General features: G+C 45.2%; 2 protein-coding genes across 4 annotated transcripts; one reads left to right on the plus strand and one right to left on the minus strand.

Annotated features, from left to right (window-relative positions):
• The first annotated feature begins 2 nt into the window (after positions 1-2).
• Adprm (ADP-ribose/CDP-alcohol diphosphatase, manganese dependent) lies at positions 3-14,705 on the plus strand. The gene is made up of 4 exons (XM_075992126.1): positions 3-106; positions 7,266-7,892; positions 9,055-9,171; positions 9,860-14,705. Exons 2-4 carry the CDS (start codon positions 7,292-7,294, stop codon positions 10,168-10,170), a joined length of 1,029 nt encoding a protein of 342 aa, XP_075848241.1. The 5' UTR covers positions 3-106; positions 7,266-7,291; the 3' UTR covers positions 10,171-14,705.
• On the minus strand, positions 10,966-24,210 carry Tmem220 (transmembrane protein 220). 3 transcript variants are annotated; one of them, XM_075992130.1, is made up of 6 exons: positions 24,057-24,210; positions 23,606-23,635; positions 19,741-19,801; positions 18,777-18,900; positions 17,358-17,417; positions 10,966-11,046 (listed from the first exon to the last, which is right to left on the minus strand). In XM_075992130.1, exons 1-6 carry the CDS (start codon positions 24,147-24,149, stop codon positions 10,989-10,991), a joined length of 426 nt encoding a protein of 141 aa, XP_075848245.1. In that variant the 5' UTR covers positions 24,150-24,210; the 3' UTR covers positions 10,966-10,988. The 3 variants fall into 3 exon arrangements, with proteins under 3 accessions (XP_075848245.1, XP_075848243.1, XP_075848244.1); XM_075992128.1 differs by lacking the exon at positions 10,966-11,046 and adding an exon at positions 12,953-14,126 and having other exon boundaries at positions 24,057-24,208; XM_075992129.1 differs by lacking the exons at positions 10,966-11,046; positions 17,358-17,417 and adding an exon at positions 12,953-14,126.
• Positions 24,211-26,962: the final 2,752 nt, after the last annotated feature.

The raw sequence follows: 26,962 nt of genomic DNA on the forward strand, positions 1-26,962 counted from the left end.
CCGCTTCCGCAGGAAGCCGGGTGAGGCCGCTCTTTCCTCTCGGCTCGGTGGTGATGCAGTTTACCGGCGGGTTGTCAAGGAGTCCGTGGTTGCACAGCTGCCAGCGGTAGGTGCTTCTCTGGCAGGGAATGGGTGGTGTGGGCAGTAGGCGGCGTACCCTGGGCGGCAGTGCTTCTGGGTCCTGAGCTGAGCCTGGCGGGTGCTGGAACAACCAAACATCCTTGGACAGGACGATGGGACAAGGTGGCCCCGGGTCTCCTAGCGGGGTTCTTGGCCCCGGGTCTCCAAGCGGGGTTCGCTCCTCCCAGTAAGAGACCGGAGATCCCCTCCTCTTGCTCAGTCAAAAAACGGGTCAAGTAGAACAGCAAAGTCTCGGACCTCACAATTAGAAGTCGTCTCATGTCATTTGAAGAAATCCATGACTTAGGGAAAAAAAATACTAATAAGACTTTGGGTGCCTAGGGTGATGATAAGACTTAAGACCAAAGTGCCCGCGCTTGTAACTACCGTACAAGCCGCCTGAGAGCAAGGCACTGCAAAAGTGTGTGCTGCGTCATACATACCACATCCTTCATTTATCCACCGGATCGTTTCGGTTCCGTCGTTTCTCATAAAGGTCTCGCCACTCCCACCCCCCGACCCCCGATTTTAAAGTTTGTTGAAGGTTTCCTCCTTTGGGACTGTTTAGTTAGTTGGCTACAGCTACATACTTAGTTTTCGTTTCTGGAGAAATTTTAACTCGTATTCCGCTCATTTGCTTGTTGTTATTTGCTGTGCCTGGGCTGGGTAGTTACCGGCTCTTCTTTCTGTCTCAGTGTCAGCAACCTTTGCCCCTCCCTTCCCACCTTGCCTCCGTGGTTGCCTGGGGTTTGTAAAGCAACAGCCCCTACCCTTTAATAAAAGCTTTTTTTTCCCAACCCCAGTGAGATCCCATCATTGCTTCGGTAGTTGTTGCATTAAAGCGTGATATTGTTTATCTCAATGTTTGGACCGTCTGACCTATTGTGCTGCTCTCCAACACAGCAATTATCTTCTGAAATTTATGCTCAAAGCTAATAGTTTTTTTTTGTTTGTTTAAAGAAATCATTGTTGAAGTTTATGGAGAGGTTTTTCAAATTTAAAGAACAGCATTAACAGAAATATGGTTAGGAGGAGAGTACACAGCCAAAAGCATGGGTGCGGGCCTCTTAGGAGAGTCACACTTACTTGTCTTTATAACATATAAGTGTGTGTGTGTGTGTGTGTGTATGATTTGGAAGGCTTCTGAAGGTATATCTCAAAAGACTGTCTAACATATTTTCATTTTCATTTTCCTGGGAAATGAGATTATAGACTGGCTCCGGCGGTGCACTACATAGAATTACACAAAGGCCGTGAGATGTATTTAGTGCAAATAAAGTTTATAGTCTTGTTTGTAAAGTTTCCAGAAACTGTAGCTTTGTGTCTGGGAAAGGAGCAGGACCACACTCCAAGGTGATAATTGTGCTTAGGCCTTAAGCATAGTTCATTGCTGTCTTAACATTATTTGAAATCTCTATATAAAGGGAATATTGTTCCTTTGTAGGCAACCTTCACAGCAAACACTATTAATAGTGGGAAGATCCTGACTCTCGGCTGACAAGGGACTCCAACCCAATCCCTTTCCATGTCTCCTACCTCACTTCCCCTCTGAGACTTTGATCCCTTGATTTTAAGAGTTAATGGTAGTTGTAGTTGGTGTTGGTTGTATAACTTATTTGCTGGACAGGGATATATACCCTGCCTATCCAGCCATCAGCTGTCTCAAGCTGTCTCGTTTGTATAGGATGAGAGGGAATCTGAGCATGCAAGATCATCATTCCACGGGGATGTAGATGAGAGGATGTCATTACTCGCCACATCTAACCACGGAAACAATAAAGATTGTTACACCTGGTCCTAAGATTAGCACCGAAGTAACCAGGCCTTTAGCTACATGGTACCTGAGACCTGTGATGCTAATGAATCATTAGAACTTGCCACAAAACCCTACAGTGATTTAATTGTGGTGTGTAAATCTTGGAGGATTGAGGATACATGTCCTGGTTGTTGGTATATATACCCAACACTTTAATGGTGGCGCAGGTTCTCCTTGTGCTATTGACAGACTACCAGGGGCCATCAGTGTGACTGTCCTCATCTTCACTTTTGGGTTAAGAATTGGAAGAAGTATACACCTGATTATCTACTGAGAGTACGGGAAAATACAAAGAACAATGCTAGAAAAGTTCTGAAAATGTGTGTGTGCATATGAGTGCGGGTGCCCAAAGAGGCCAGAGGTGACAGATCCTCTAGAGTTGGAGCTCCAGGTGGTTGTGAGCCAGCTGACATGGGTGCTGGGAACTGAACTCATATACTTTGCAAGGACAGTCTTCACTCTTTAATTTTTGAGCCATTGCTTCTGTCTATGGATTCTTAATTTTTTTAAAGACTTACTTTGTGTGGATGTGCCCTATCTGTGTGGTGCCCTCAGATACCAGAAGAGGACTTTGGATCCCTTGGAGATAGAGTTGCAGCAAGTTGTGAGTCACTCAGTATGGTTGCCAGGGTCTGAACTGTTTCTCAGGAATGACCAGCAAACAAACTCAACTACTGAGCCATCTCTCCAGCCCCCAAGAAAGATTTTAATGGTTAAGATGATTATGTGGATAAAAGGGCAATAATGTAAAGTTGTAGCTATTGATTATGTATTATATCAACAGCACCCAGAAGAAAAACAGTGATGCAAATCGAGACACAAAGTAAGGTTTCAGTTACTGGTAGATTTTTAAAATGGGGCTTAGCTTTGTTTTTAAGAAGGTAAGCATTTTTCTCTCTTGTCTGAAAAGAGCTTTCATGTCTTCTCATGCTTTGCAGAAACCAGAGATCTTTTCGTGGGGTGCTCTTGAAGCAACACTACATTATGGACTGTCCCTTTGCAGCTGCCAGGAAAGACGGCAGCCCCATGGGGCAGGAGCAGGAAGCAAAGCTTCCTGCTGCTACCTCTAGCCGGCTCAGTCACTCTCTTTAGAGTCCTGTGCTTGGGTGAAGCTAGGGTTCTCAGCTGCAGAAAGGAGTTTCAGGATGAATCAGTATGATGCATATTTGGAGTTTATTACGACATTTTATAGATTTAAGCCTGATGTTAATAGGAAAGAGGTGCTTAGGAGAAAGAGAGCCACAAGAGCGTAGGTGTGGACTTCTCAAGAGAGTAGTGAGTTGTTAAATTTCTACTGGGCATTTTGGCTTACTGTCAGTCAAAACTCATTTTTTTCCCTCCATTTTATTTGTTTACCAAAATATCTTTATCTATTGGATGTGACACTGTATTTTAATTGTAACCAGATATTGAATGTATCACAGATATTCCCTCTAAGCCAGACTCTGTAGAGCACTGGCAAAAGTAGCTGGTTGTATAGTGTAAATTTGGAACTTTTATTATTAACAGAAACCACCACGGTATCAGATGGGTTTGCTTACAATTTAGGAGCTTCTCTTGAAAGAGACAGGGCATGCATAGTACCATTTGATGCCTGTTTTATCATTAGTTGACGAGGCTACTTAAATTGTGTGCTGGCTGGGGCAGTGGGCTGGCCTAAGTGGGATGAGCTAAACTGGAAGTTTTCTCAACTTGCTGGCACTGTAGCATGACTGCTTCATCGTAGGTCCAGACTCTTGTGCCTAATCACTGTTAGGGTCCGAGAAAGGCCCCCAAAGAAGGCCAACAACCACATATGCAATAACAAGAGAGCTTTATTGATTCCAACGTTGGGGTGGCAAAAGAATAACCCCCAAAGTGACCTACAAGCTCCTTTAAATGGAGTTAGGGGAATTCCAAAGAGGAGGGACTAATCTGGGTTGATTGGTGAAGGAAAGGTTAATATGGAGGTTGACTGGTGGAAAGTCCTGGTGGTTAGGGACCTTCCAGCAGCAGGGTGGGGAAAGCTATCATTAGCCTGCAGAAGTTTGCGAGCATCTCCTGAGCCAGCACAAGGGCTTTGGGGGCCTGCTGAGCCAGCACAAGGGCTTGTGGGAGTGCTTGCTGATGGTCACCCATAAGTTATGGTTTTCATGAGACCTGCTTGCTCAGCTCTGTCCCTCTCTAGTGAAGTGAAACTGAGGTCTGGTCTCCGTCAGGACTGTGGTTGGCTGCCCCTCTCCCCTTCCAGCCTTTTCAGTCACAAGCATGCCCTGCCTCACACTTTACCGTATTGACACTAACATTGTGAAATACTTTTCTTTGAGTGTTGTGTGGGTGTTTTGTGTAGATGGGGATTGTGAAAAAGTTCAATTTGTTCCTTATTCTCCATTTCCCCACTGGAGATGGATTTGAATTTCTGGTCTCTGTCCACAAGCCCTCTTGCATCTATTTCCCTGAACCATGAAGCACAGCCCAGAACTAGCCGAATAATTTCTCTCCATGCGTAGTTCTCTTTGCCCACCCTTACTCACTGTGATCCTAACCGTCTGTCCATGAATGTAGCCTGGCCCTTCCACCTGGACTCTTAGCTTTCCCTTAAGGGGTCACAGGTAGAGCAGAGACACTCATGGGGATAAAAGATAGGTACCCAGGCCTTCACTCATTACTAGCTACCCAGGGCTACTGATAAAACCAGGAGACAGAAATTGGTGGAAGGAAATTGGCTTACGAGGGGTGAGAGGGTGGAGAGTTAGATGTCAAAGCTTTTAAGAGATACAAGTAGCCGCACCAAGATAATGTGTAATTATCCCCTGAACTGTGCAACCTTTTTCTTTGAAAGTCAGAGCTGACCCAAAACTTGTGGGGAATTGGCACTTGTATTTCCTTTTTAGAGGCTCTGTTTTTCTGCCCGTCAGCTCATGTGAGTTGAGAGAGGCTGCTGATAGAAACGCCCTTAGAACTCAGAGTGGCAGGTGAGAGGGGGTGGGTCTGTAGAAGACAAGCAGAAGTAATCGCTTGCAATGCTTACATTACACATCAAGGCAGCTCCAAAGGGAAGACGAGCTCACTCTGTTAAATAGTTCCCGAAAAGAATGCTAAGTTTCAGGTCCAGTACATCGTGAGTAGAAGGAACTGCCAGACCCAGCACCTCTCATGCAGCCCAATAAAATTTGCTTCTCCTGTCCATAGGCTTGGTCCTCATCCTTTTTCCTTTCAGGTAAATCTTTTGCCTTCCCCCCGCCCCCCACATACACACACAACTTCTCTTCTCTTATTATTGAGGTCGAGCATCCCTTGTGTCCAGTATCACCAGTCTGATTTTTTGTGTTTTCTGTTTATTCAAGATGATTTAGTTAATAACACTATATTGCCTCCCTTTCATTGAGCTCACGTATATTTTGTTCAAGGCTGGCTTTGAAATCATGATCCTCCTGCCTTGGCCTCCAGAATCCAGGGTTTACAGGCATTCATCATGGGAGCTGGCCCTTGCCTTACTTATGAAGGTCGAGGACAACGTGTGGCCTGGGGTTCACTTTTTTCACCATGTGGGTCTTAGGAATTAAGCTCAGCTCATTAGCCTTGGCATTTAGCAGTGCCTTTACCCAGTGAGCCATCCAGTGCCAGCACTCTCAGAGTAGGGGAGCCCCTCGTGCTCCTCCCGGCTGCGTCTGGCCCCTGCGCTGAGAATGGAGCAGGAGCCTCTGGTAGGAGTACACTTAACTGGGATTAGATAGGAACTCCAGAACTAGGTGGAACAGGTGGCTGGCCACCGGGAGTCAGAAGGGTTTTAGTCAGAGAGTTTTTAGGAAGTCTTAATCAGTTCAGATAGAACTGCAGTGGTTTATCTTTCATAGTAAGAATAGTTGATAATTTAGCACCTAGACCTTCTATGTTTGTCATAATCCTTAGTATTCTGGGTTCTTTTAGAGTTACATGTTCTGCTTATAAATAACCTAATGAGATTCTTTTCCCAAGTTTAAATGGAGACTATGTGTGGAATGAAAAGATTTGTTTTCTGTTCTGGTTCAGGGATGGGGGTTGATGCTAAGATTACTGGTTCAAATTAGAACTCAGCTGTTGAAGCGGGGCCTGCTGCTCATGGAAAGGACGAGTGCTTACACTGATTTCGTACTGTTTGTATTTTTATTTATTTCTATATATTTACACCCACATATATTTGAGCGGCCAGAAGAGGATACCAGCTCCCTTGTGACTGGAGTTACAGGTTGTGTGAGCTTTCTGACATGGGTCCTTGCAATTCTGGTACCTGCAGGAAGCTCTCTAAACCACTGGGTATCTATCTCTCCAGCCCCTGCCCTGGCTTTTTTAAACTCAAAATTATTCTTCTTGGTACTAGTTACTTTTCTGTTGTGACTTTTTAAAAAGTGGTCAAATAATAACCTGAGGAAGAGTTTATTTTGGCTTATAGTTCAGAGGGATAAGAATCTTTTTTAGCCGGGCAAGGTAGCACAGCCTTTAGTGCTAGTTCTCTGAAGGTAGAGGAAGATGAATCTGTATGAGTTTCAGGCCAGCCTGATCTGCACAAGGAGTTCCAGGATAGCCAGGGCTACATAGAGACCCTATCTCCAACACCTCCTTCCTCCACCCCATGAGTATGTTGTAGCAGGCAGCAGGCATGGTGGCATAGCAGAAAACTGAAAGATTACATGTTCAAAGGCAGCGTGAACCAGAGATTTAACTTTAAACTCTGAAAGCCCATCCTCGGTGGCTTACTTATGCCAACAAGGCTGCACCTCCCCATAACGCCTCCAACTGGGGGTGGTACACCAAATTCCCAAGCCTCTGGGGACATTCCTTTTTAAACCACCTCCTTCTCTTTTCATATCACTGTCTTTCCTTATACTCCAGACACAGAAAAGGGAGAGACTGATTCTCAGGCTGCTCATCAACAAAGAGAAAAGACTTGGCCTGCTCGAGTGTCCCAGAGTGGAAGTCTGCTCTGGAAATAGAGGGGATGAGTGTGCATGTCATGGGATAGTGCCACGGCTGGGTTCCGGGGAATTGTTTGACTTGGGAGAGGGTGTGTCATCATATTTTAAATGGGTGGGAGGTGAGAAATGGTTCCAGATTTGAATTTGGCTGTTGTAGTTGGAGTTCTGATGGTCACTATGATAGTGCCCTTTTGTAAATTGTTAGTCTTCTGAGCAACAGAGGTTATCGTCTTTTTACAGATGAGAACTGAAGCATTTTAGAGCTAAGACTTTGGCCTCTAGAGCCTGCACACTTGTCTGTCTTGCTGTCTGGTCAGTTAACCTGTTCTGTCGTTTTCTTCTGTCCATTGGAAAGCTGCAGTATTTTAACTTGAATATCTTCTCTCTCTTGGTAGCTTACTTAGAAGCCTGCTTGGAGGTAATGGCTGAGAAGCTGGACCCTGATGCCCTGTCCGATGGTTCCGAACCACTTTTTTCCTTTGGAGTTATAGCAGATATTCAATATGCTGATTTAGAAGATGGATTCAATTATCAAAGAAGCAGGCGGAGGTACTACAGACACAGTCTTGTTCACTTACAGGGTGCCATTGAAGACTGGAATAAAGAAAGCATCCTGCCCTGCTGTGTCCTCCAGCTTGGAGACATCATCGATGGCTACAACGCACAGTATAAAGTATCGGAAAAGTCTCTAGAAGTTGTCATGAACACATTCAAATTACTTAAAACCCCAGTTCACCACACATGGGGAAACCATGAATTCTATAACTTCAGTAGAGACTTCTTAACGAACTCTAAACTTAACAGCAAGTTTCTAGAAGACCGAATTGTGCAGCATCCTGAGACCATGCCATCAGAGAACTATTATGCTTATCACTTTGTACCATTCCCTAAATTCCGGTTCATTTTACTTGATGCTTATGACCTGAGTGTCCTGGGCATAGATCAGTCTTCTCCAAAATATGAGCAGTGTATGAAGATGCTGAGGGAACACAACCCAAATGTGGAGTTAAATAGTCCCCAAGGTGAATTATTGCTTTGAACTGAGAATCTAATACATTGTCTTTAAATCTTCAGCTACCTTTTATTCAGCAGGAAGATGGATGATTAAGGTAAAAGTTTATTGTTGCCATTGTTCAGGGTCAGGATTCTTACAAGCTTGATGTCACATAAATTGGTTATAACTAACACAAACCTCAGACATTGAGCAGATATTTGAGTGCCCGTTCTGGAATAAGATGGATGGATAGATAGATAGATAGATAGATAGATAGATAGATAGATAGATAGATAGATAGATAGATAGATAACCATAGCAGTAGGTAGGTAAGACAGAAAATAAATGTATACCTAAAATAATCAACTTACAAGGAGGAAAGGTCTGTCTTGGCTTATAGGTTTGGGGGCGGGGGTTAGTCCATAGTCCCTTGACGTGGTTGCATATGGGCTGTGCTGAAGCAGCATGCGAGGACAGGGGATACAAACTAGAACAAGCTGCTTACTCATAGCCAGGAAGCAGAGTGGGAAAAGAGGGCCTGAGCTCATAGTCTCCCTCATGACTTGACTTCCCTCACTAGCTACTGCCTCTAAAAGATGCTACCACCTCCTAATAGCACCACAGTTAGTGACCAAGTCTTCAACACAGGAGCCATATTGAACATTTCAGATCCAACTGTAGCAGTAAATGAAACAAAAGCAAGGTTGTCTCCCCAGTGGTAACAGTTTGTTACAGCAGAGAACTAGGGATGCTGTTGTAGATAGGTGAGCAGAAGCGTCCTGTGAACTCAGGTATTCAAACTGTTGTCTAGATGACAGGATTTACACTTGGAAAGTGTTGGGTAGGAAACTGGCAGGCACAGGGAGACACAAATGCAGGGGCACTGGGTTGCATAAGACTTTGACATTATTAAGAAGCACAGGATCCACTGGGGTGAAGGTTACAAGTACAAGACTATGTAGTAGGGCCCAGTAGACACAGAAAGAAAGGGTTGTATTTTCAATGTCGTGGAAAGGCAGTGAAGTAAGCAGAGGAGGCCAAGACTAGAACTCACATCGCTGTATTTATGTATTGCTCTACATTCTGAAGATGGTGATCAGAAGAACGTGTTCTTTATGTTACTCAAACTCGAATGTGCAAACGAGGGAGGGAATGATATGCGATGGGTCTAATTTGCTGAATTCATTCAGGACTTTCTGAGCCCCAGTATGTCCAGTTTAATGGAGGATTCAGCCAAGAGCAGCTGAACTGGTTGAATGAAGTTCTTACGTTCTCTGACCTGAACGAGGAAAAGGTGGTGATCGTGAGTAAGTATGTAAATTGTTTCTTTGGTTACAGTGGCATTTTAGAAACTGGGAAGTTATCCATAAAAGAATAGTAATATTCCCAACTTTAATCAGTTTTCTCAGCTGCAAATTGGATCTGGCAGCCTTGATCTCCAGAGGTTCTTTAAAGTCCCATGCACTGTTTTTGTTCAGTGATGTTTTTATGTAACACAACCCCTGGGAAGCTCCTAACCATTTTTGTTTGGTTTGGTTTGGTTTTTTTTGTTTGTTTTGTTTTTGTTTTAAGCTACATCATTCTTTATATGTAACATTCCTATTTACTGATATCAGTGAGATTGGATTCCAGCACAGAATCTGGCTGACTCCTGGCTGCCCTTACAGATGCCCGGCACAGGATGGCCTGGGGATTCTGTGGGCTTCGGACATCGTTTTTTATACAAATGTCTTCCACCTTATATCTGAACCAGCTACCCATCTGTGTGTTCTGTGTGCTGGAGATGAGGCTATAGGTTGCCCGCTCCATAGCTCAGTCTGGCTTTGAACTCATGATCCTCCTCCTGCAGCTTCCTAAGTGCTGAAATTATAGAGCACATTGCCACCTTGGTCTTCATGTGGATGAAGAAGGATCATACTTAGGTTTGGTTTTCCCAAATACTAGCTTTCAGTCTTTTTTTCTTGATTTAATTGGCTTCTAATTTTTCTTTAACAGGCCATCTTCCCATTTACCCAGAGGCCTCTGACAGCGTGTGCCTGGCTTGGAACTACATGGATGCCCTGTCAATCATATGGTCTCACAAGTGTGTGGTGTGTTTCCTTGCCGGTCATACACATGACGGTGGTTACTCTGAGGATTCTTTTGGTGTGCACCATGTCAACCTTGAAGGAGTTATTGAAACAGCTCCAGATAGCCAGGCCTTCGGCACAGTTCACGTCTACCCTGACAAAATGCTTCTGAAAGGGAGAGGCAGAGTTCCAGACAGAGTTATGAACTACAGAAGGGAGCAGGCTGTGTGTTTGTAGTCTATTATCTTGCCTGTCTTTGTATGTTGCTGTTTTGTGTTTACTCCATTGCATAAAAAGTTAAACTCTCACTGGGGGTGGTGGCGCACACCTTTAATCCCAGCACTTGGGAGGCAGAGGTAGGCAGATCTCTGAGTTTGAGGCCAGCCTGGTCTACAGAGTGAGTTCCAGGATAGCCAGGGCTATTAACACAGAGAAACCCTATCTTGAAAACAAACAAACAAACAAAAAAAGCTAGATTCTCAGTCCCTTTTTTAAGTATTCTGTTTGTGTACAAAATGAATTTGTGGCTTTCAATATGTGTGAGTGAAGATGAAATTCAGAAGTGTTGTTTTTAGACAATATATCCAAGCCCCAACAGCTAGACATAAAGTAAACCGGGAAGGAGACTCATGGGCATATAGTCTGATAAGGGACTGTATGCAGCCTAATTTGAATTTCTTCTTTTTTGTGCAAGGAGTATGTGCACTTGTGTTAACTCTAGAGCTTCATACGTGAAAGCCCAGGCAAGTCTGCCTTGCTTTCCTGCTGTGTGGACCATTTTAGTTCAGAACACCTATACTTAGATAAAGGTGACATTCCTGTTCTGTGAAGAAAAACTGAGAAGTTATTTCAGTGAAAGCATGGTGCTTCCATCTCAGAAGGGCCTTAAAGGGAAGTACTAAGTAACACCAGGACCAAGTGCTGAGTGCTGGCTAGCCTGCTCTGTTTGAGATGCCCAGTACTCTGTGGGACCACACTCTATAAAATGGTTTATTTTTTACTTCTTCTCTAGACAGATGGAGCCCATTTAACTCCATTTTTGCTTGTATCAAAGCTTATCTGCAGAAAGTCTTGACAGCAAACAGACCATTGATGAGTAGAGTTGATTCAAGGCTGAAAAATAGAAATAGTAGTCAGTGTAAATACCTGTGAAGTGCTTACCAGAAAACAGGTGCATTTTCTGTGACTGCTTTGGTGAATTCTTGGCATAGGTGCTGACCTACCACGTGTATTTGTTCTCAGGTCATTCTAAAGGTCAGGACTCTGAAACCATTTCATCAGGCTGCAAACAAAGTGTTTGTTGGTGGGATGCTCTGGGCAGAGTCCTCTTTCTTACCTCTTCCAGCCTCTCCAGTCTAAGCTCCTGTCCATGTCAGGATTCAGGATTCTTTCTTTTCTTTTTTCTTTTTTTTTTCTCTTTGGTTTTTCGAGACAGGGTTTCTCTGGAGCTTTGGAGCCTGTCCAGGAACTAGCTCTTGTAGACCAGGCTGGCCTCCAACTCACAGAGATCCGCCTGCCTTTGCCTCCTGAGTGCTGGGATTAAAGGCGTGTGCCACCACCGCCCGGCTCCATGTCAGGATTCTTGATCTCATGTGCAAAGTTCATCTCACAGCGTAAGGCCCCAGGGATCGTGACTCTACCCAGCCGGCCACAGCATGACTCATGTGTTCCTGTGTACATTGATGTCACCAGGATGCAAAGAGACATACAAACACAAGTACAAATTGAGAAATTGCCCACCACATATAAAAGGACGAAAAATGTGGAAGAGAAACTTGAATTTAATTTAAAGAGATTAGGGATGACATGGGGGAGAAAAGGAAAGAAAAATGGTTTGGATGGATGGGGAAGATGAGTGAGTGAGGGCTGGAGAGCTAAGGCCTAGGAGGAACTCTTGGTTCCTGAGCTGTGGGTGTGTCTAGAGAGCAAACTGTGATGAGCAAGCATAGGAAAAGGGAGAAGACTGTGGGGCTCTGGGGAAACATTCTGAGAACTGGAGTGTTAAATCTGCTATCGATTCTTAAACGCAGTAGAAAAATAGAGTGTAGTCTTTACCCCTCCAAAGCACTGTGTGGACCAGTGGCTGCCCTCTCAGTGTCATTTCTGAAGCCAGAAAGTTCTTCCTGTGCCATTCAGACCGATGATAGGTCAAAACTAAGTATAACTAGCAGAAATCCAGAAATATCGAGGTACAGAGAAGATTCCAGGCCAAAGTTTGATGCCCACTATTGGTTATGGAAAGGACAAGAAAACAGTACTGCCCAGTGGTTTTTGGAAGTCCTGGTCTAGAAGTGCCCCTGATAAACAGCAAGTGTCTCTGTGCTGAGATCGTTCAGTCTCGCCTCCAAGAACTGCAAAAACCCTCATGGAGAGAGCAGTGTAACTGGCCAGCAAGGCCACCCAAAGCAGGTTGCACAGCACAGAAAATGGACTGACGGTTCCCATACACATTTTATTTATACTGAAATAAAACCATAAATACTCAAGGAAGAGGAAGTTTAGCCTCCATGTTGGCTAGCCTTAACTACAATGACCTGCCTAAAAATAAATAAAAACTATTCCATGGGTAAGGACCAAAGACAAGTACAGACCAAAAGTAGGAGGCATAGATGCTGGGAATGGCCTGAGTCTTTCGAAAGCTCAAATCTCATCCCCAGTGACAGCTTCCAGCCATGCCACATGTTCTAGCTACCCAAATAGGGCTGCTACCTGGGGACCATCCAGGCATATGGGGGCTGTTCTCATCCAAACCACTTATCTGGTTATGGAGTTTCATTCCAGCCTAGATAAACTAGGCTAATTAAATAACATACTCAAGCAGTCACACTTTAAAAAGTAAATACAGGGCTGGAGAGATGGCTCAGTGGTTAAGAGGACTGGCTGTTCTTCCACAGGTTGTGAGTTCAATTGCCAGCAACCACATGGTGGGTCACAACCATCTGTAATGAGATCTGGTGCCCTCTTCTGGTGTGTCAGCATATATGGAGGCAGAATGTTGTATACATAATAAATATTTAAATAAGTAAATACAATATATTTTATTTAGCTTAATTTATCTCAATTATTTTTCAGCATATAATCAGTATAAAATACAATTTGTGTTTATATCTCTAAACTTTATTGTTTGTACTGGAGCACAGTCTCCTGACTACACTGTTCCAAATACTTGGTGCATGCACACATACGCACGTCATTCCAAGCACACAACTTTTTCTGGCAATTGAGTACCCGCTTCTAAAAGTACAAAGTTACGAATTTACTTCCTTGTTCACCCTGCCCACAAGCCAAGTGCTCAGGAAGGTGTGGCTGCTCTGGATGGTGTCACCCTACAGTGCTCTCAGTATGGTTACATCCATATCCATTAAAAGAACATAGATTTCCATCTTATTTTCCACTGAGAATAAGAAATTATGATTAATATTCCCTATCCATCTTTTCTATATTCCAAATTAATCTTTTCTATACTTTGTTTAATTTCTACGGTTTTCTACTTTCATTGCAGGACAAGCCTATCATTTGACTCACATGTCCTAGAGTTTTCTGTAGTTCATGTCACTGAGCCAGGGATTACAGTCTTTTCCTGAATTGACCGCTGTGTCCGCATATTTCCCAACTTCTGCCCCCTCTCTCTGTAATCACAGACAGTCCTTTGTAATCTGCACACTCTATCTTCTCGGGGTGCCTTCACATCTGTTCGGTTGCAGTAACTAAGGAGCTCTGACACCCTACTTTATACACGAGGAAATATCTATCCACCAGGACATTCCTGGTTTTGCCCCAGTCACATAGCACGAAGGCTGAATTCAAGCTCAAATTTCTGCTCAGTGCCTGTTCCACTGCTGTGCGAGAAGAGGCCTCTGGAGAATAGGGGCCCCCTTCTTATCTGTCCAGTCTTCACATTGCAGGCAGTCCTGTTAAATTCTCAAGACTTTGAATCATCTCTAGTATTCACTCAAATCTCTTGAAGTAAACCGGGAAACTGTCCTATTTCCTGATTTATTGATACCTAATGTGTACAAAATATTGAAAATACTAATTTAAACGCTATTGAATTCATCTAGATGACTGTCTTGCAGTGCGCTGGCCAGGAGGACCGCATCTCCTTGTTTCTGTATACGTAGACCCATGAAATGAGTGGGAAAAGAGCGATCGCAACAGCAAAAGCCAAGTGCATTCTTCCACCAACTGGATTCCTATAAAAACAAAGCGTATTATGAAGTCCAAGACAACAAATTGCCTTGGAAATATACATGAAGTTTGAATTGGTGAAACATTACATCGTATTAGTTTCCCTTTATTGAAACTAATATTTTGTACAAAATCTTTATATACTTAATCTTGATATATGTTGCAAATGCCTTTTCCCACTCTGTATTTGAGGAATGTTGATTAATTAGATTGTACTAAAATGAGTCTTTCTCTTTTTATTTTCGTCCCCTTGTAAGAAATCTTTCCCTCCCTGAGACTTTTTGCTTGCTTGAGGCAGGGTCTTACTGTAGAGCCCTTGCTGGCCTTATATTTGTTATGTAGCTCAGGCTGGCCTTGAACTCATAGCAATCTTCCTGCCTCGCTCCCTGAGTATTAGTGTAAGATGTAGCTAGCAACTTTTCCAGGGTCTTGAAGACACTATTGCTTTCTCTAGAAATTTTGTTGTTTTGTAATTTAAAATTAGATTGATAATCCACCTGGAAGTGATTTTTACAGTTCTTTTTTTTTCATAACAATAAGATCTTTAAAAATAAAGATTGTGCCCTCTGTGCTTATGAGTGAAATTACTATAAATCTATTTTTTAAATGTTTTTGGTAATTTTGTTGTAGAGGTTCTGCCCTCACCACATGCGTTGGAAAGTGGCCCCTCCCTCCTGCTTAGGGGGCACTTGCTAATGGTCAGCCCTGTCCCTCCTCCTTAGGGGGCGCTTGCTAATGGTCAGCACTGTCCCTCCTTAGGGGGGCACTTGCTAATGGTCAGCCCTGTCCCTCCTGTGTGTCAGTCTTCGTCAGCTGTGCCAGCCAGGTCTAGAGTTGTGTTGTAGGGAAAATTAAAAAAATAAATAAATAAGTAAAAAGTCCTACTTAACAAAAAGACTGAAATGTGATGAACTAAACTTCCAAGACATAAGGAGGATCCAGCTGAGTGAGGATGGGCTCGTGGTCCCCTACCCCCACAACAAACTAGTTGTTGTGGTTTACGGTTGTTTTGGGAGGGAGAGTCAGCTTTCTTTAAGGGTGTGGTCCATGGTAGGTTGGCCATGGCCCAGTGGATGGCCACAGTCCTGGTGATGCCGTTCTGTGATCCCAGCTACTCAGGAGACTGAAGCAGGAGGATTGGAAATATAAGACCAGCCTGACAGAGTTCAAGGCCAGACTGGGCAACTGAGACCTTGCCTCAACATAAAAAATAAAGAAGTCGGGATATAGCTCACTGGTTGAACAAATGCCTTAGCATGCACAAGCCCTATATTCAGTCTCCAGTACCTGAACGAAAAATGAATAAATTTTATAAATGAAGTCTAGAATAGGAATCCCCTTAAATGCCTTACAATATTGTTGATAACCTCTTTAAGTCAACTGAATGTTTTCATGGATTTGTTGACTTCATCTAGGATTTTAAGTACAATGCACAGTTGTTTGCAGTGCTGTCTGAGGACTTGATTCATTAACTGTGGCGTGTGTTCTCATTTACCCTAACGTTTCTTTTATCCGTGCCTCCTCAGGATCCTGTCTTGTATGTATACGTAAAATAAATATGGATTTATATTAGGTTTTGCCAGGGCTTATTCAGGTGATGATTTTAGAGAGTCCTTATTTGGCCTTATTGGTTCTCTTATCTTTGTGTGTCAGTTTTTCATTCAATTGGTTTTTTGCTTTAATGCTTATTTCTTGATTCGGGGGGCGTTTAATTTGATGTTCCTCTAACCCTGAAGCTAGCTCATTTATCCCAGGCTCCTCACCCCTTCATATCAAACATGCACTTAAGTCCAGAACTTACACCTGAGAGTGGTTCTCAACTGCATTTCATCAATGTTAGAATTGCCCTTTCCATTCCAGGTGTTTCTGATTTCCACTGTGCTTTCTTTTTTGGCCCACATATATTTGGAAGCAAATATCCTAATTTCCAAATGTACAGCAGTTGCCTAATTATATTGTTAATGGTTTCTATGTCAGTTACACTATGCTCAGAGAATATACTTTGTAGGATATAAGTTCTTTGAACTATGTAGGGGGTATTTTATGGCTGAGCCTATAGTGGTTTTGAAATAATGTGCCCCTGAAAAGAAAGTGGATTCTGCCAGCCGTGTGCATGTGAGTGCGTGTGTGTGCGAGTGCGTGTGTGTGTGTGTGTGTATGTGCCAGAGGTTGACACTGACTGTCTTATCACTCACTGTCTACAGCTGTTCTAAGATTTATTTTTATTTTGTGTGTATAAGTATTTGCCTACATGTAGGTAAGAGCACCACATGTGTGCCTACCTGGTGCCCCTGGAGGCCACAGGGTATTGGATCCCCCAGGACTGGAGCTATGGACTGTTGTGAGACATCATGTGGGTGCTGGGCACTGAACGCAGGGCTTCTCCAAGAGCAGCAGGTGCTCCTAGCTGCTGAGGCATCGCGCCAGCCTCACAGTCCACCTTTTTTGGAGGCAGAGCATCTTACAGAACTTAGAGCTCACAGATTGGCTAGGCTGGCTGGCCAGCAAACCCCTAGGACCCACCAGTCTCCAGCCTCTTAAACACTAGGGTTACATGTGTGCACAGATGTACTTGGTTTTACATGGGTGCTGGGAATCTGAACTCAGGTCCTCAGACTTTCACTGCAAGTACTGTCGGCTGATTGGTTGGCACCACGTTGGGTTGCTATTTGTTGAGGACCAGTCAAAACTCCTTCCTGCTACTATCCAATATGTTTCTCCATTTTGTTTTTCCAATATTTCAATATTTTAATTCGCGCCTTCATATTCTTTACTATATTTCTAATTCCACGCCCTTACCCTGATGAGAGGTATTTTTGTCGAGGCTGATCCTTAACAAAGTGCTTTAACAACAACTGAGCCATCATCTTTCCCCAGCCCCAGATTCTTTCATGCATAATCATGAGTCCTAGAATGTTCATGAGGTCTAGTTTCTTATTGTGTAAGTAACATCTGTATCTACACTGCCTTTGTTTGTTTGTATTAATGGATAGGAGTTTGCTAATGTCTCACAAAGTAATTGTGAATTTTTGTTTTTAACTGGCAACATTATTGTGGAGGCCCGAAGATGGCATCAGATCTCCTGGGACTGGGCTAACAGATAGCCAGCTATGAGCTATGCTGTGGGTGCTAGAAATTGAACTCAGGTCCTCTGGAAAAGCAGCCAGTGATCTTAACCCCTGAGCTGTCTCTCCCGTCCCTGAGCCCTTGATTTTTAACTGATGGGTTGAACTTACTTTGCTGAACTGTGACACAGTGCCATCCAGGCTGTGATGATCACCAGGCCAGACAGCTCTCTGAAAAACACCATATTTCACATTATGAAGTGACTGCCATTCCCCTGCTGTGTGTCACTAGGAGTGATACAGCCCTGGAAACAGCCTGGGGGTCATTTGTCATTAGTTTTGAGCTTTTAAAGATGCCAGTGCTTTGCAGGGACTCCAACCAATACAAACTCTAAGCAGACTGAGCTAGCTGGGGAAGATTGCAGGGAGAATAAAGGCTTGCAGTGTTAATGAGACTAACTCGAGGGGACTATGTTCATGGAATTGTGTGTCAGGTGGGTGTGCCTCTTGCATTGGCTGAATAAGGGCTTGCAGTGTTAGTGAGACTAACTCGAGGGGACTGTGTTCATGGAGTTGTGTGTCGGGTGGGTGTGCCTCTTGCATTGGCTGAATAAGGGCTTGCAGTGTTAATGAGACTAACTCGAGGGGACTGTGTTCATGGAGTTGTGTGTCAGGTGGGTGTGCCTCTTGCATTGGCTGAATAAGCGTATTGTCACTGCCACTGGAGGCCCCACTTTGAGTGTACCCTGATTCCCGGGCTTCACACTGGAGATGACAATCCACTTAGTATAAATCCCCATCTGCAGACCCAGCCCGGCCACCTCTCCAATTTACATAGGCTAGGGTCCAGAGCAAACCACACCTTGTCAGAGACACCTAACATACAAGGCTCTGGAGCACGGTGCCAGCAGACACCAGCAGCGGGAAGAAAGTGAGTGAAGGTCTCTTAGTAAGACTGGGAGCCAAGCAAAGGAAGGTCAGAATAAGTGGTCCTGACCAAGGGGATGGATATGCGGTACAGCAAACAAGGCTGGCAGAGGTTGATTCAGACTACTGACTTCTGAGGCAGCACTTGCACATTAGACTCTGACCTAAGAGTGATTCAGGATGTCACCAGCTCGTCAGACTGGAACATTACTGTACTGTGCCCTTACTAGTTATAGGGGAAACGGTGTGTGTGTGTGTGTGTGTGTCAAGGTCCGCCTGCCCGGCAGTAATGTGGAATTGGTAATGGCTGTGAGGAGTCTAAGAGACCACCATTTACTGTACTATGCCCTTCCTAGTTACAGTGTGTGTGTGTGTGTGTGTGTGTGTGTGTGTGTGTGTGTGAAGGTCCGCCTGCCCGGCAGTAATGTGGAATTGGTAATGGCTGTGAGAGCTGCGATAGAGGAATTCAAGAGACAATGCTGGGTTTGAATCCTGGCTCCACCATTTCCACATTTTCTTTATCCTATAATGGCTGTTAATGTCCCTGCTCCTCCAGGTACATTTCTGGGGGAGTGAAACCTTCATTGTGCACAGGCAAGTTGCTGTTGTAAAGGATTACTCAGGTCTGCCCCATCCCTCCAAAGAGCAAAAGTCACTGCTCACCTGCCTTCTTCCTCGTTTAGGATGCTCTGCTGTGCATGGCGCAAGAAGTGGTATGCCAAGCCGCCGGCCCACAGCACGCAGATCAGCATGTGTATCACAGACACACTCTTCCAGATGAAATTACCTACAAGTACATATCCTGCAGCTGTTAATCAGGTTGAATCCAGAAGCAGGCTTTTACTTGCTTTATGAGAATTTACTAATTTTCTTGGGAGAGCCACCCTTCCCACACCACTTGCCCATCACCAGCACCTGACTCCAACACTCTCTGTTGCTTAGCTTAGTGGAATAATACATGTAAGCTTATGCAAGGAGGCATAAAGCATGCTCTTGCTTGTAAGGAGCTTGCCCCTCCTGGGGTACACATAAAAGCATGCCGTATGTTGCTGTAAGTACCTTGCGTCGGGAGATTGGAAGGAGCAACATACACTAGTGAAGAAAGCAGAGGTGGTTACAGACATGACAAGCACTTTCCATACACAAGTGGCAGTCTGTAGACATAGATTTTGAATAAATTCCAAATAAGAAAGTAGTTATCAGGAGTGGTGGTGTTCTAAAAAAGTGCAAAGTAAAGGAGTTGATCTGGATTAGAAGATAAAAATCACCTAAGAGGCAATGATTGCCCGAGTCTGAGAAGACAAGATCACCGCTGCAATTGATGTCCATTAGACACCAGCTGGAGGCTTAGGAAGTCAGTGCAGCACCAAACCCATCTCCCTTATGAGCTAAATCTCATACACAACAATCAGCCCAAGAGGTCTCGAGTCACCGATGAGAACGGCTAGTATGCCAAGACCTTGGAAAGTCTCCCTAGGATGGCCTAGCTAAAGAGGAGCTCCTCGTTATGAGAAGGGGGAGGAAATGCCTGGAATCCCAGTTTTCTCTTGGGAGTGGGCCAGGTAGATTCTCACCATTCTAAGAACTCTGATTTGCCGAGCCTCTATGGAGAATCCACTGTTCATACCTGTGACAAGAGGATTAAACCCAACAAGCAGGGTAAGCAATGCAGGGATCATATACACCACCTGTCAGCAAAAAGGAAACGGGAGGGTTAGGAAGTGTGCCCAAACCGGGGGTGTAGCCCAGTCGTAGAGTGTCCTCATCCCCAGCACTGAAAATGGGAGTGTGCTCAACACGTAGCACGTTCGGAAGATCTAGCAAATAAATGTGTGATCAGTGGTCACCAAGCTGTGCGATTTTCCTGTTTTAGTCGTCACCGAGGATGTGATAACGCTTGCTATTATGACCTCATCACCACATCAGGCTGTGATCTTTTACCTCCCTTGGTCGGCTCTTCCAAGAAACACTTTTCATCCCCAAGATGTAGGTCTGAGCAGAGTGTTTAGTCATTGTTGGCCTCCCAGTCTCTCCCAAGCAACTTCCACACCCAGAATGACCTTCCCCACCTGCATAAAAGAGCATTCTCTGCAAAACAGAGTGGGAACAGTCGCAAATGATCAGATGGCCCTGCTGGGCTGGACCTCACAGACCACGTGATTCGGTATTCCACCTCTGCAAGTGAAGTCACAGGAAAGCATCCAAACTATGTGTGTGGATCTGATGTACCCAATACTAAGACCAGGCTCTCCTTTTTGGAAAGGGAGTTGGAAGATCGGTCCTAAAGAAGTCTCATTCCCAAATCTCATCATAACAGACTCTGGTTGCATGCATGAGTGTGTGTGTGCACGCGTGTGTTTCATAAAACCTGGAGACTTTTGAAGTGAGGTGGTTGCTTGCACTGTTTAGAGCAGAACCTTCAGTTCCGAAGAGCAGTCTTTTCGGAAGTTATCAGAGCCGTTTGTCTTAAGTGACCAGTTTTCACCTTGACCCCAGCGAGCATTTGGATCACAGTGTCGGCATTTGGACCCATCTTTCCTGCTCCATCCCAGCTCACGACTGGAATATCAGCCAGCTGGTAGCTGCAAGTCAGGTTGTCCCTGACAGATGGGCAGTCACGCTCTTTACGGGTAGCCCTCCACTTGCCAGTCTTTAGCATGAAGGAATCACCTGGGGTCTTGTTTAAATGCAGGTGCTGACTGGGGAGGTCTACAGGAGGTCTCAGCATTCTGCCTTTCTGACAAGTCCCTGGAGGGGCCACTGCTGCTCTTCTGAGGACACTTGGGTCAGTCCGCATAGAAAACTATGACTCGGCTCCCAGGAGTGAGACATACCAGGATAGAGAGAATTAGAGACAGAAGACAATAGGCAAGCACCCACCATACAATATTCAATTGTGCTCTATGAGAAATGTTTGGCATAGATTTTTTAAATGTGCATCCAAGTGCCTGGATATCTGTCTTAACAGATTACACAGCCTTATTACAGTGTCTTATATGAACAAATTTATCCTTTAAACTAAGTAAGTCTCAAGCCGGGCGGTGGTGGTGCACGCCTTTAATCCCAGCACTTGGGAGGCAGAGATAGGTGGATCTCTGTGAGTTCGAGACCAGCCTCGTCTACAAGAGCTAGTTCCAGGACAGGCTCCAAAACCACAGAGAAACCCTGTCTCGAAAAACAAAATAAATAAATAAATAAATAAACTAAGTAAGTCTCTTATGGCAATTGTGATGTGGTAATCCTTATTAAAATGCTTTTCCCTATTTATAATGGAAGAAGATGAAAAAAAAAACTGGGGGCAGAGAGACCGAAAAGAACTGCTTCTAATATACAAGCTCAAACAGTGCTCAGCAAAGATATAAACCCAGTACAATCCACTTATAATGTTCTTTTCTGTTACTGTTGGGATTTAATAAATGTAATTAATTTATTGTTTTACAAGTAAATGATTGTGTGTCTATATGTATCTATGTGTGTACAATGTATGTGTTGTGGTCAGAGGACAACTTTGTGAGGTTAGTTCTCTCATTCTACTTTTATGTGGATGACCAGGGCCAACATCAGTTTGTCAGGCTTTGGGGCGAGTGCCTCTACTCACTGAGCCATCTTGCCAGTCCTTTGTTGGTATTTTACAATGGAAAAACTAAAGGTATCATAGTACTCACTTAACAGAACTTAATTCAGTGGCATCGTAGAGTACCCTGGACTCATTTCTAATTCTTGTCTACTGCAAAACTATGTTTTCTACTTCTTTGGCAGCTAGAAATGGTTCATGTCCAGAAATAATTTTAGGTGATGCCTTCCAGGGTCCCAGTTAATCACATACAAAGCACGGTTGCTTAGGCATCAGATTGGGACCTCAACAACATGGCATGCTGATTTGTGAAAACTGAAGAACTCTTGTCCAAGGGGCTCCTTGGAAAACATTTTCTCTGTAACTTAAGGGATGAAAGCCCAGGAAGAAAACCATCTTACCCCGGCTTTGATTCTTATTACATTAGATTTACTTCTCTGGGGACGGGGGATCTGGAGCCGCAGCAACTGTTCTGTAAACATGAAGGCGGCTCAGAAGAGAAAGCCCGAGCTGTCTGTGTCACTGCTGACCATCAAACAACCCGCTGAGTTTCTTTTTTAAAAAATATTTATTTATTATATATACAGTATTCTTTCTGCAGCCCAGAAGAGGGCACCAAGCCTCATTACAGATGGTTGTGAGCCACCATGTGGTTGCTGGGAATTGAACTCAGGACCTTTGGAAGAGCAGGCAATGCTCTTAACCACTGAGCCATCTCTCCAGCCCCCCCCCCCCGAGTTTCTTAAGTGACATGTCCTGTATTTTTATAAACTATTGTTGCAATCCATATCCATTATTTGCCTCTGTGAGCATCCTATGCAAATAGCCTCCATGAACAAGAGGAAGCAGGGACCACGGGAATGAGCTTGGTGAAATCCTAGTCCCCAGAGCCCAGAGAGTATTGTTCTATTGTTCATCTGTACATCCGTTCAATCTGCACTTTCCTCGGGAGGATTTCTATGAGGAAGCTTTGGTAAAGGCTCCTAAGAAGAGAAAAGAGCGTGTCTTTGTCCCCCTGGAAGCTGGCTGCACAGAACACAAGCCAAAGGAGTTGTTGCTACAGTAAGAGTTCAAAGGAAAGCTGGTCAGATCCTCTGGGGGAGAGGCAGAGTAAACTGCTTTTGGGTGAGACAGCATCTGGGATAGTTCCAGAAGCCTGGGCAGACAGCGACACACTAGGAGCACGCTGCAATAGCCGTCGTTTCTGGACTAGACTTCACTCTGGAAATGTGGGCGGGGCCATGCTAAGATGAGCCTAAAGACCAAATAGAGGCTCTTCAACTTAGCTTGAGGAATAACAAATGTTTAGAAGCAGGCAGTGACATGCAGGTGACCTAGGAACAGGCGACAGGAGGCAGGCACAAGAGTTAGAAGGCTGTCAGAGGAGGTGAGGGAGGGCTGAGTGGAAATGAGGAGGACGGTCAGAATGTGTGGCCTGTTTGCCATTATCCATACACAGGTGAGGTGGAGCGCTCAGGCACCGGGCACATAGCTATCTCTAGAGTGGGTTTGGTTGAATTTTTTTACTTTTACCTAGGATGGCATCTCAAGGCAGTGATGTGCAAAGCTGCCTGAGTAGTTCTGCTGAGAACAGAAATGGCTGGGTCAGCAGGAGCGGTATGGTGGCACAGGTGGCGATTTGCTGCAGTCTTTTGGAGATTCATCATGACCTTGTATTATCATGACTGGTGACGTGATTGTCAAGGGGATGAGAGTTGCTGGAAAGACTTCATGTCGCCAGAAAGTTCAGAATTTACCCCACCCGGAGCAAGTTTTATTATCACAGTGATTTTCCCCCTCAAGGAGAAAAATTTAGAAAACAAGCTCCCAAGTGTTGAGTTTTTAGGTTTTAGACAAATGGCGCTGGCATCAGAGGCACAGTTGTGTCAAATGGAGGAACATAGTAGTTCATACTCACCACCCAGAACTCTGCATCTGGATCATTCACCTAGAATGTCAAAACATCAAGATGTTAGCCGACATCAGACCCGAAGCGCCCTATGTCTGGTCTGACCTCATATTTACTATTCGTTACGAAGAGCCTGGCGCTGCAGTGAGCTCAGGGTACTGAACACCTGCCAACTCGTCTAGGGGTCGCACAGGCACAGAAACCCATTCACTCTCACGGGAACTGAAGATTCGGAAAGGTGCCAGAGTGGCAGGCAGTTCTGGGTCCCTTTCTGAGAAATCAGCCACCAGGTCAGGCTCTCAGTGTGTTGCTTAATCACACGAACTTATCCGTGTTCTGGTAGAGAGGGTTCAGCAGTTTGGGGAAACGGAAACCCCCGTTCTGCTTCATCCTGCGAACTGGCTGCCCGGGCGTCTCCGCGGTGCCGCTGCCCCTGCCCACTCTCCTCAGCCCGTCTGACCTGCACCACGGCGGCCAGGGCGAAGAAGGTTGACATGAGCAAGTTGCAGGCCCGCCACAAGCCGGGAGCCCAGGGAGCTCCTGTAGGCGCCATTGCCTGGAAGCGGGAGGAGCAGGCGTGGCCAGAGGCAGGGCACGGCTAGTGGGGCAGGACCCAGAAGGAAGGGCGGGGTGCAGAGGGCGGAGGCTGGGCGCAGCGAGGGCAGAACTCAAAAGGCGGGGACGGGCTAGAGGGGCAGGACTCAAATGGCGGGGGCGGGGCTAAAGGGACAGAACTCAGATGGCGGGGCGGGAGGGGCAGAACTCAGATGGAGGGGCGGGGCTGGAGGGGCAGAACTCAGATGGAGGGGCGGGGCTAGAGGGTCAGGACTCGGAGGGGCGAGGCTAGCGGGGGCAGGACTCATATGGCGGGAGCGGGGCTAGAAGGGCAGGACTGAGGTGGCGGGGCTAGCGGGGCAGGACTCGGCGGGGCGGGGCTAGTGGGACGGGACTCAGATGGCGGGGCGGGGCTAGCGGGGCAGGACTCAGATGGAAGGGCGGGACTAGCTGGTCAGGACTCAGGTGGAGGGGCGGAGCTAGTGGGGCAGGACTCAGATGGAGGGGCGGGGCTAGTGGGGCAGGACTCAGATGGCGGGGGCGGAACTATAGGGGCGGGACTCAGATGGAGGGGCGGGGCTAGTGGGGCAGAACTCAGAAGGCGGACTGGCCTCCCCGCACTCCCTAGTCCTAGGACGGTCTCTCGGTGCCCCCTAGCGGAGAAGTGTGGCATCGGCCTTGCTGTGCTGTCTTCCTTGGGGTGCCCTGGAGGCAGGGTTGACGCTGTCCCCATTTCACTGTTGGAAAGTGACTCCTACAGGGTCCAGGTGACTTGCTGGACCTTGCTAAGGTCGCCCAGTTGGTGGAGAGATAGAAGGAAATCGGATTTGAACTCTTGTAGAGAGGTGTAGTTCCAAAGGCTGTGTCCCCTAGGCTAAGGCTGTGCTTTCTTATACCAAAAAAAAAAAAAAAAAAAAAGAGAAAAAACACAATAAGCACAAACCAGATATGGAAGTGAAGAATAAAAAAAAAAGGAAAAGAAGTGTGTGTGTGTGTGAGAGAGAGAGAGACAGAGAGAGACAAAAAGAGAATGTTCCAGTTAAAGTTTCCCTTCCTTCCTTCCTTCCTTCCTCCCTCCCTCCCTCCCTTCCTTCCTTCCTTCGTTTCTTTTCTTTCTTTCTTTCTTTCTTTCTTTCTTTCTTTCTTTCTTTCTTTCTTTCTTCCTTCCTTCCTTCCTTCCTTCCTTCCTTTCTAATGCATTCCTTTCCTTTTTTGATTTTTGTTTTTTTGTTTTTATTTTGTTTTGTTTTGTTTGAATCAAGGCCTCACTACATACCCCTGACTGACCTGGAATTTACTATGATGACAGACTGGCCTTGAATTCAGAGATCTGCCAGCCTCCAGTGCTGGGATTAAAGGCCTGCACCACCATGCCTGGCCTTTTGGGTTAGTATGTATGTGCTCCTTTCCAAAGCTCCTGTACTTTCAGAGCCAGAAAAGGGCTGTGACAATTTCCTAAGTGAGTGACAGACACAGCTGTTCGGCAGCTAGCCTTTTTCACCTTCATGCAAGCTCTCTTACTATAAAAGATATTTCCATATTATACGCATTTACATTTCCCTCCTACCGGCAAAACCAACATTTCCAACACTCATTTGCTCATCCACTTTTTAGAGAGAAAGGTATGACAGTATTCGCAGCTCCCTGTTCGCCTGCTTCAGCCTGCTCTGTTGTGTAAGCTTCCCTTCTGACAGCGCTTCTCTGGGTTCATTTACACACCCATCGGCCTCATCAGTTTTTATTCTAAAGAGTCTTTGTCACCTCACATCCTGCACTTGGGGTTTGACTGTTCCCCTTTCCTTTTGGCTAAATTTCTTTAAACTGCTCAGAAGGGTTTCCCTTCCGTTTCATTCTTTAGACCAGGGTTCCGTGTCGGAGACCAGCTTTGACAAAAAGACCACTTACCAGGGCAAGGGCGTGGGGATCAAATATGTTAGTAAAGAGTACGAAGATGTGAGTAAAATAATAAAACAGAAACATAGGATAGTACCAGGAGGGAGTTCCAGTGAAATTGCCTGCCTGCATTTTAACTTGCCATGTGCTTTTATACACCAATATAAGGGGGAAGGGAAGAAGGCAACAAAAAACTTATTTAACATGATACAAAGGACAATTGGAACAGTTAATTGCTTCAATATTTTGAGACATCAAGTCATCAGCACTCTGTTGTTTAGGCAGTGAACCCATCCTAGACCAAATAAATGAAGCCATTCGCTAGGTCAAACCTCCTGTTACAAAATAAGGAGCAGAAGTAAGCTTGACTACCCTGTTATCTGTCAGAATGGAATGGATCTACCTGTATGTGCCATCTTAATGCCAAAAGCACCAAGTCACCACATCCTTGGGTCAGGCTGTGTAGCCCTTGCTGTTGTCAACAATTCTGAGCAACCCCTAATTCTCTGACCTTCAGACAAGTGGAAATGGGCTCACATTTTTGGATTTTCACAGTTTCGCAACCTGCAACCTATGGGACCCAACAGATGACCTCCTGAAATAAGGGATTTCTCTGGAGCAGCGGTTCTCAACCTTCCTAATGCTGCGACCCTTTAATCCTGTTCCTCATGTTGTGTTGACCCCCAACCATAAAATTATTTTCCTTGCTACTTCATAACTTTAATTTTGCTACTATTAGGAACCATAATGTAAATACCTGTGTTTTCTGACGGCCTTAGGTGACCCCTGTGAAAGGATCATTCAACCCTGAAGGGGTCACAGCTCAGAGGTTGAGAAACACCCTCCTGGTGTGGGATGTCCTTCTGCAGACGGGTGGCCGGGAAACAACAGCGCGATCTCTGTCTATGCTGCCCTTCA

Source organism: Microtus pennsylvanicus, chromosome 11 (assembly GCF_037038515.1).
Source record: "Microtus pennsylvanicus isolate mMicPen1 chromosome 11, mMicPen1.hap1, whole genome shotgun sequence".
Classification (NCBI taxonomy): Eukaryota; Metazoa; Chordata; class Mammalia; order Rodentia; family Cricetidae; genus Microtus; species Microtus pennsylvanicus.

Bases quoted from the DNA above. Each gene is read 5' to 3' on its own strand.
- Adprm (XM_075992126.1), top strand. From the start codon at position 7,292: ATGGCTGAGAAGCTGGACCCTGATGCCCTGTCCGATGGTTCCGAACCA. The intron at 7,893-9,054 runs GTGAATTATTGC...GAATTCATTCAG, and splicing joins GGAGTTAAATAGTCCCCAAG to GACTTTCTGAGCCCCAGTAT. The intron at 9,172-9,859 runs GTAAGTATGTAA...TTTCTTTAACAG, and splicing joins GGAAAAGGTGGTGATCGTGA to GCCATCTTCCCATTTACCCA.
- Tmem220 (XM_075992128.1), bottom strand. From the start codon at position 24,149: ATGGCGCCTACAGGAGCTCCCTGGGCTCCCGGCTTGTGGCGGGCCTGC. The intron at 19,802-23,605 runs GTGAGTATGAAC...TTTTGCTGACAG, and splicing joins CAGATGCAGAGTTCTGGGTG to GTGGTGTATATGATCCCTGC. The intron at 18,901-19,740 runs GTATGAACAGTG...ATGTACTTGTAG, and splicing joins GTTTAATCCTCTTGTCACAG to GTAATTTCATCTGGAAGAGT.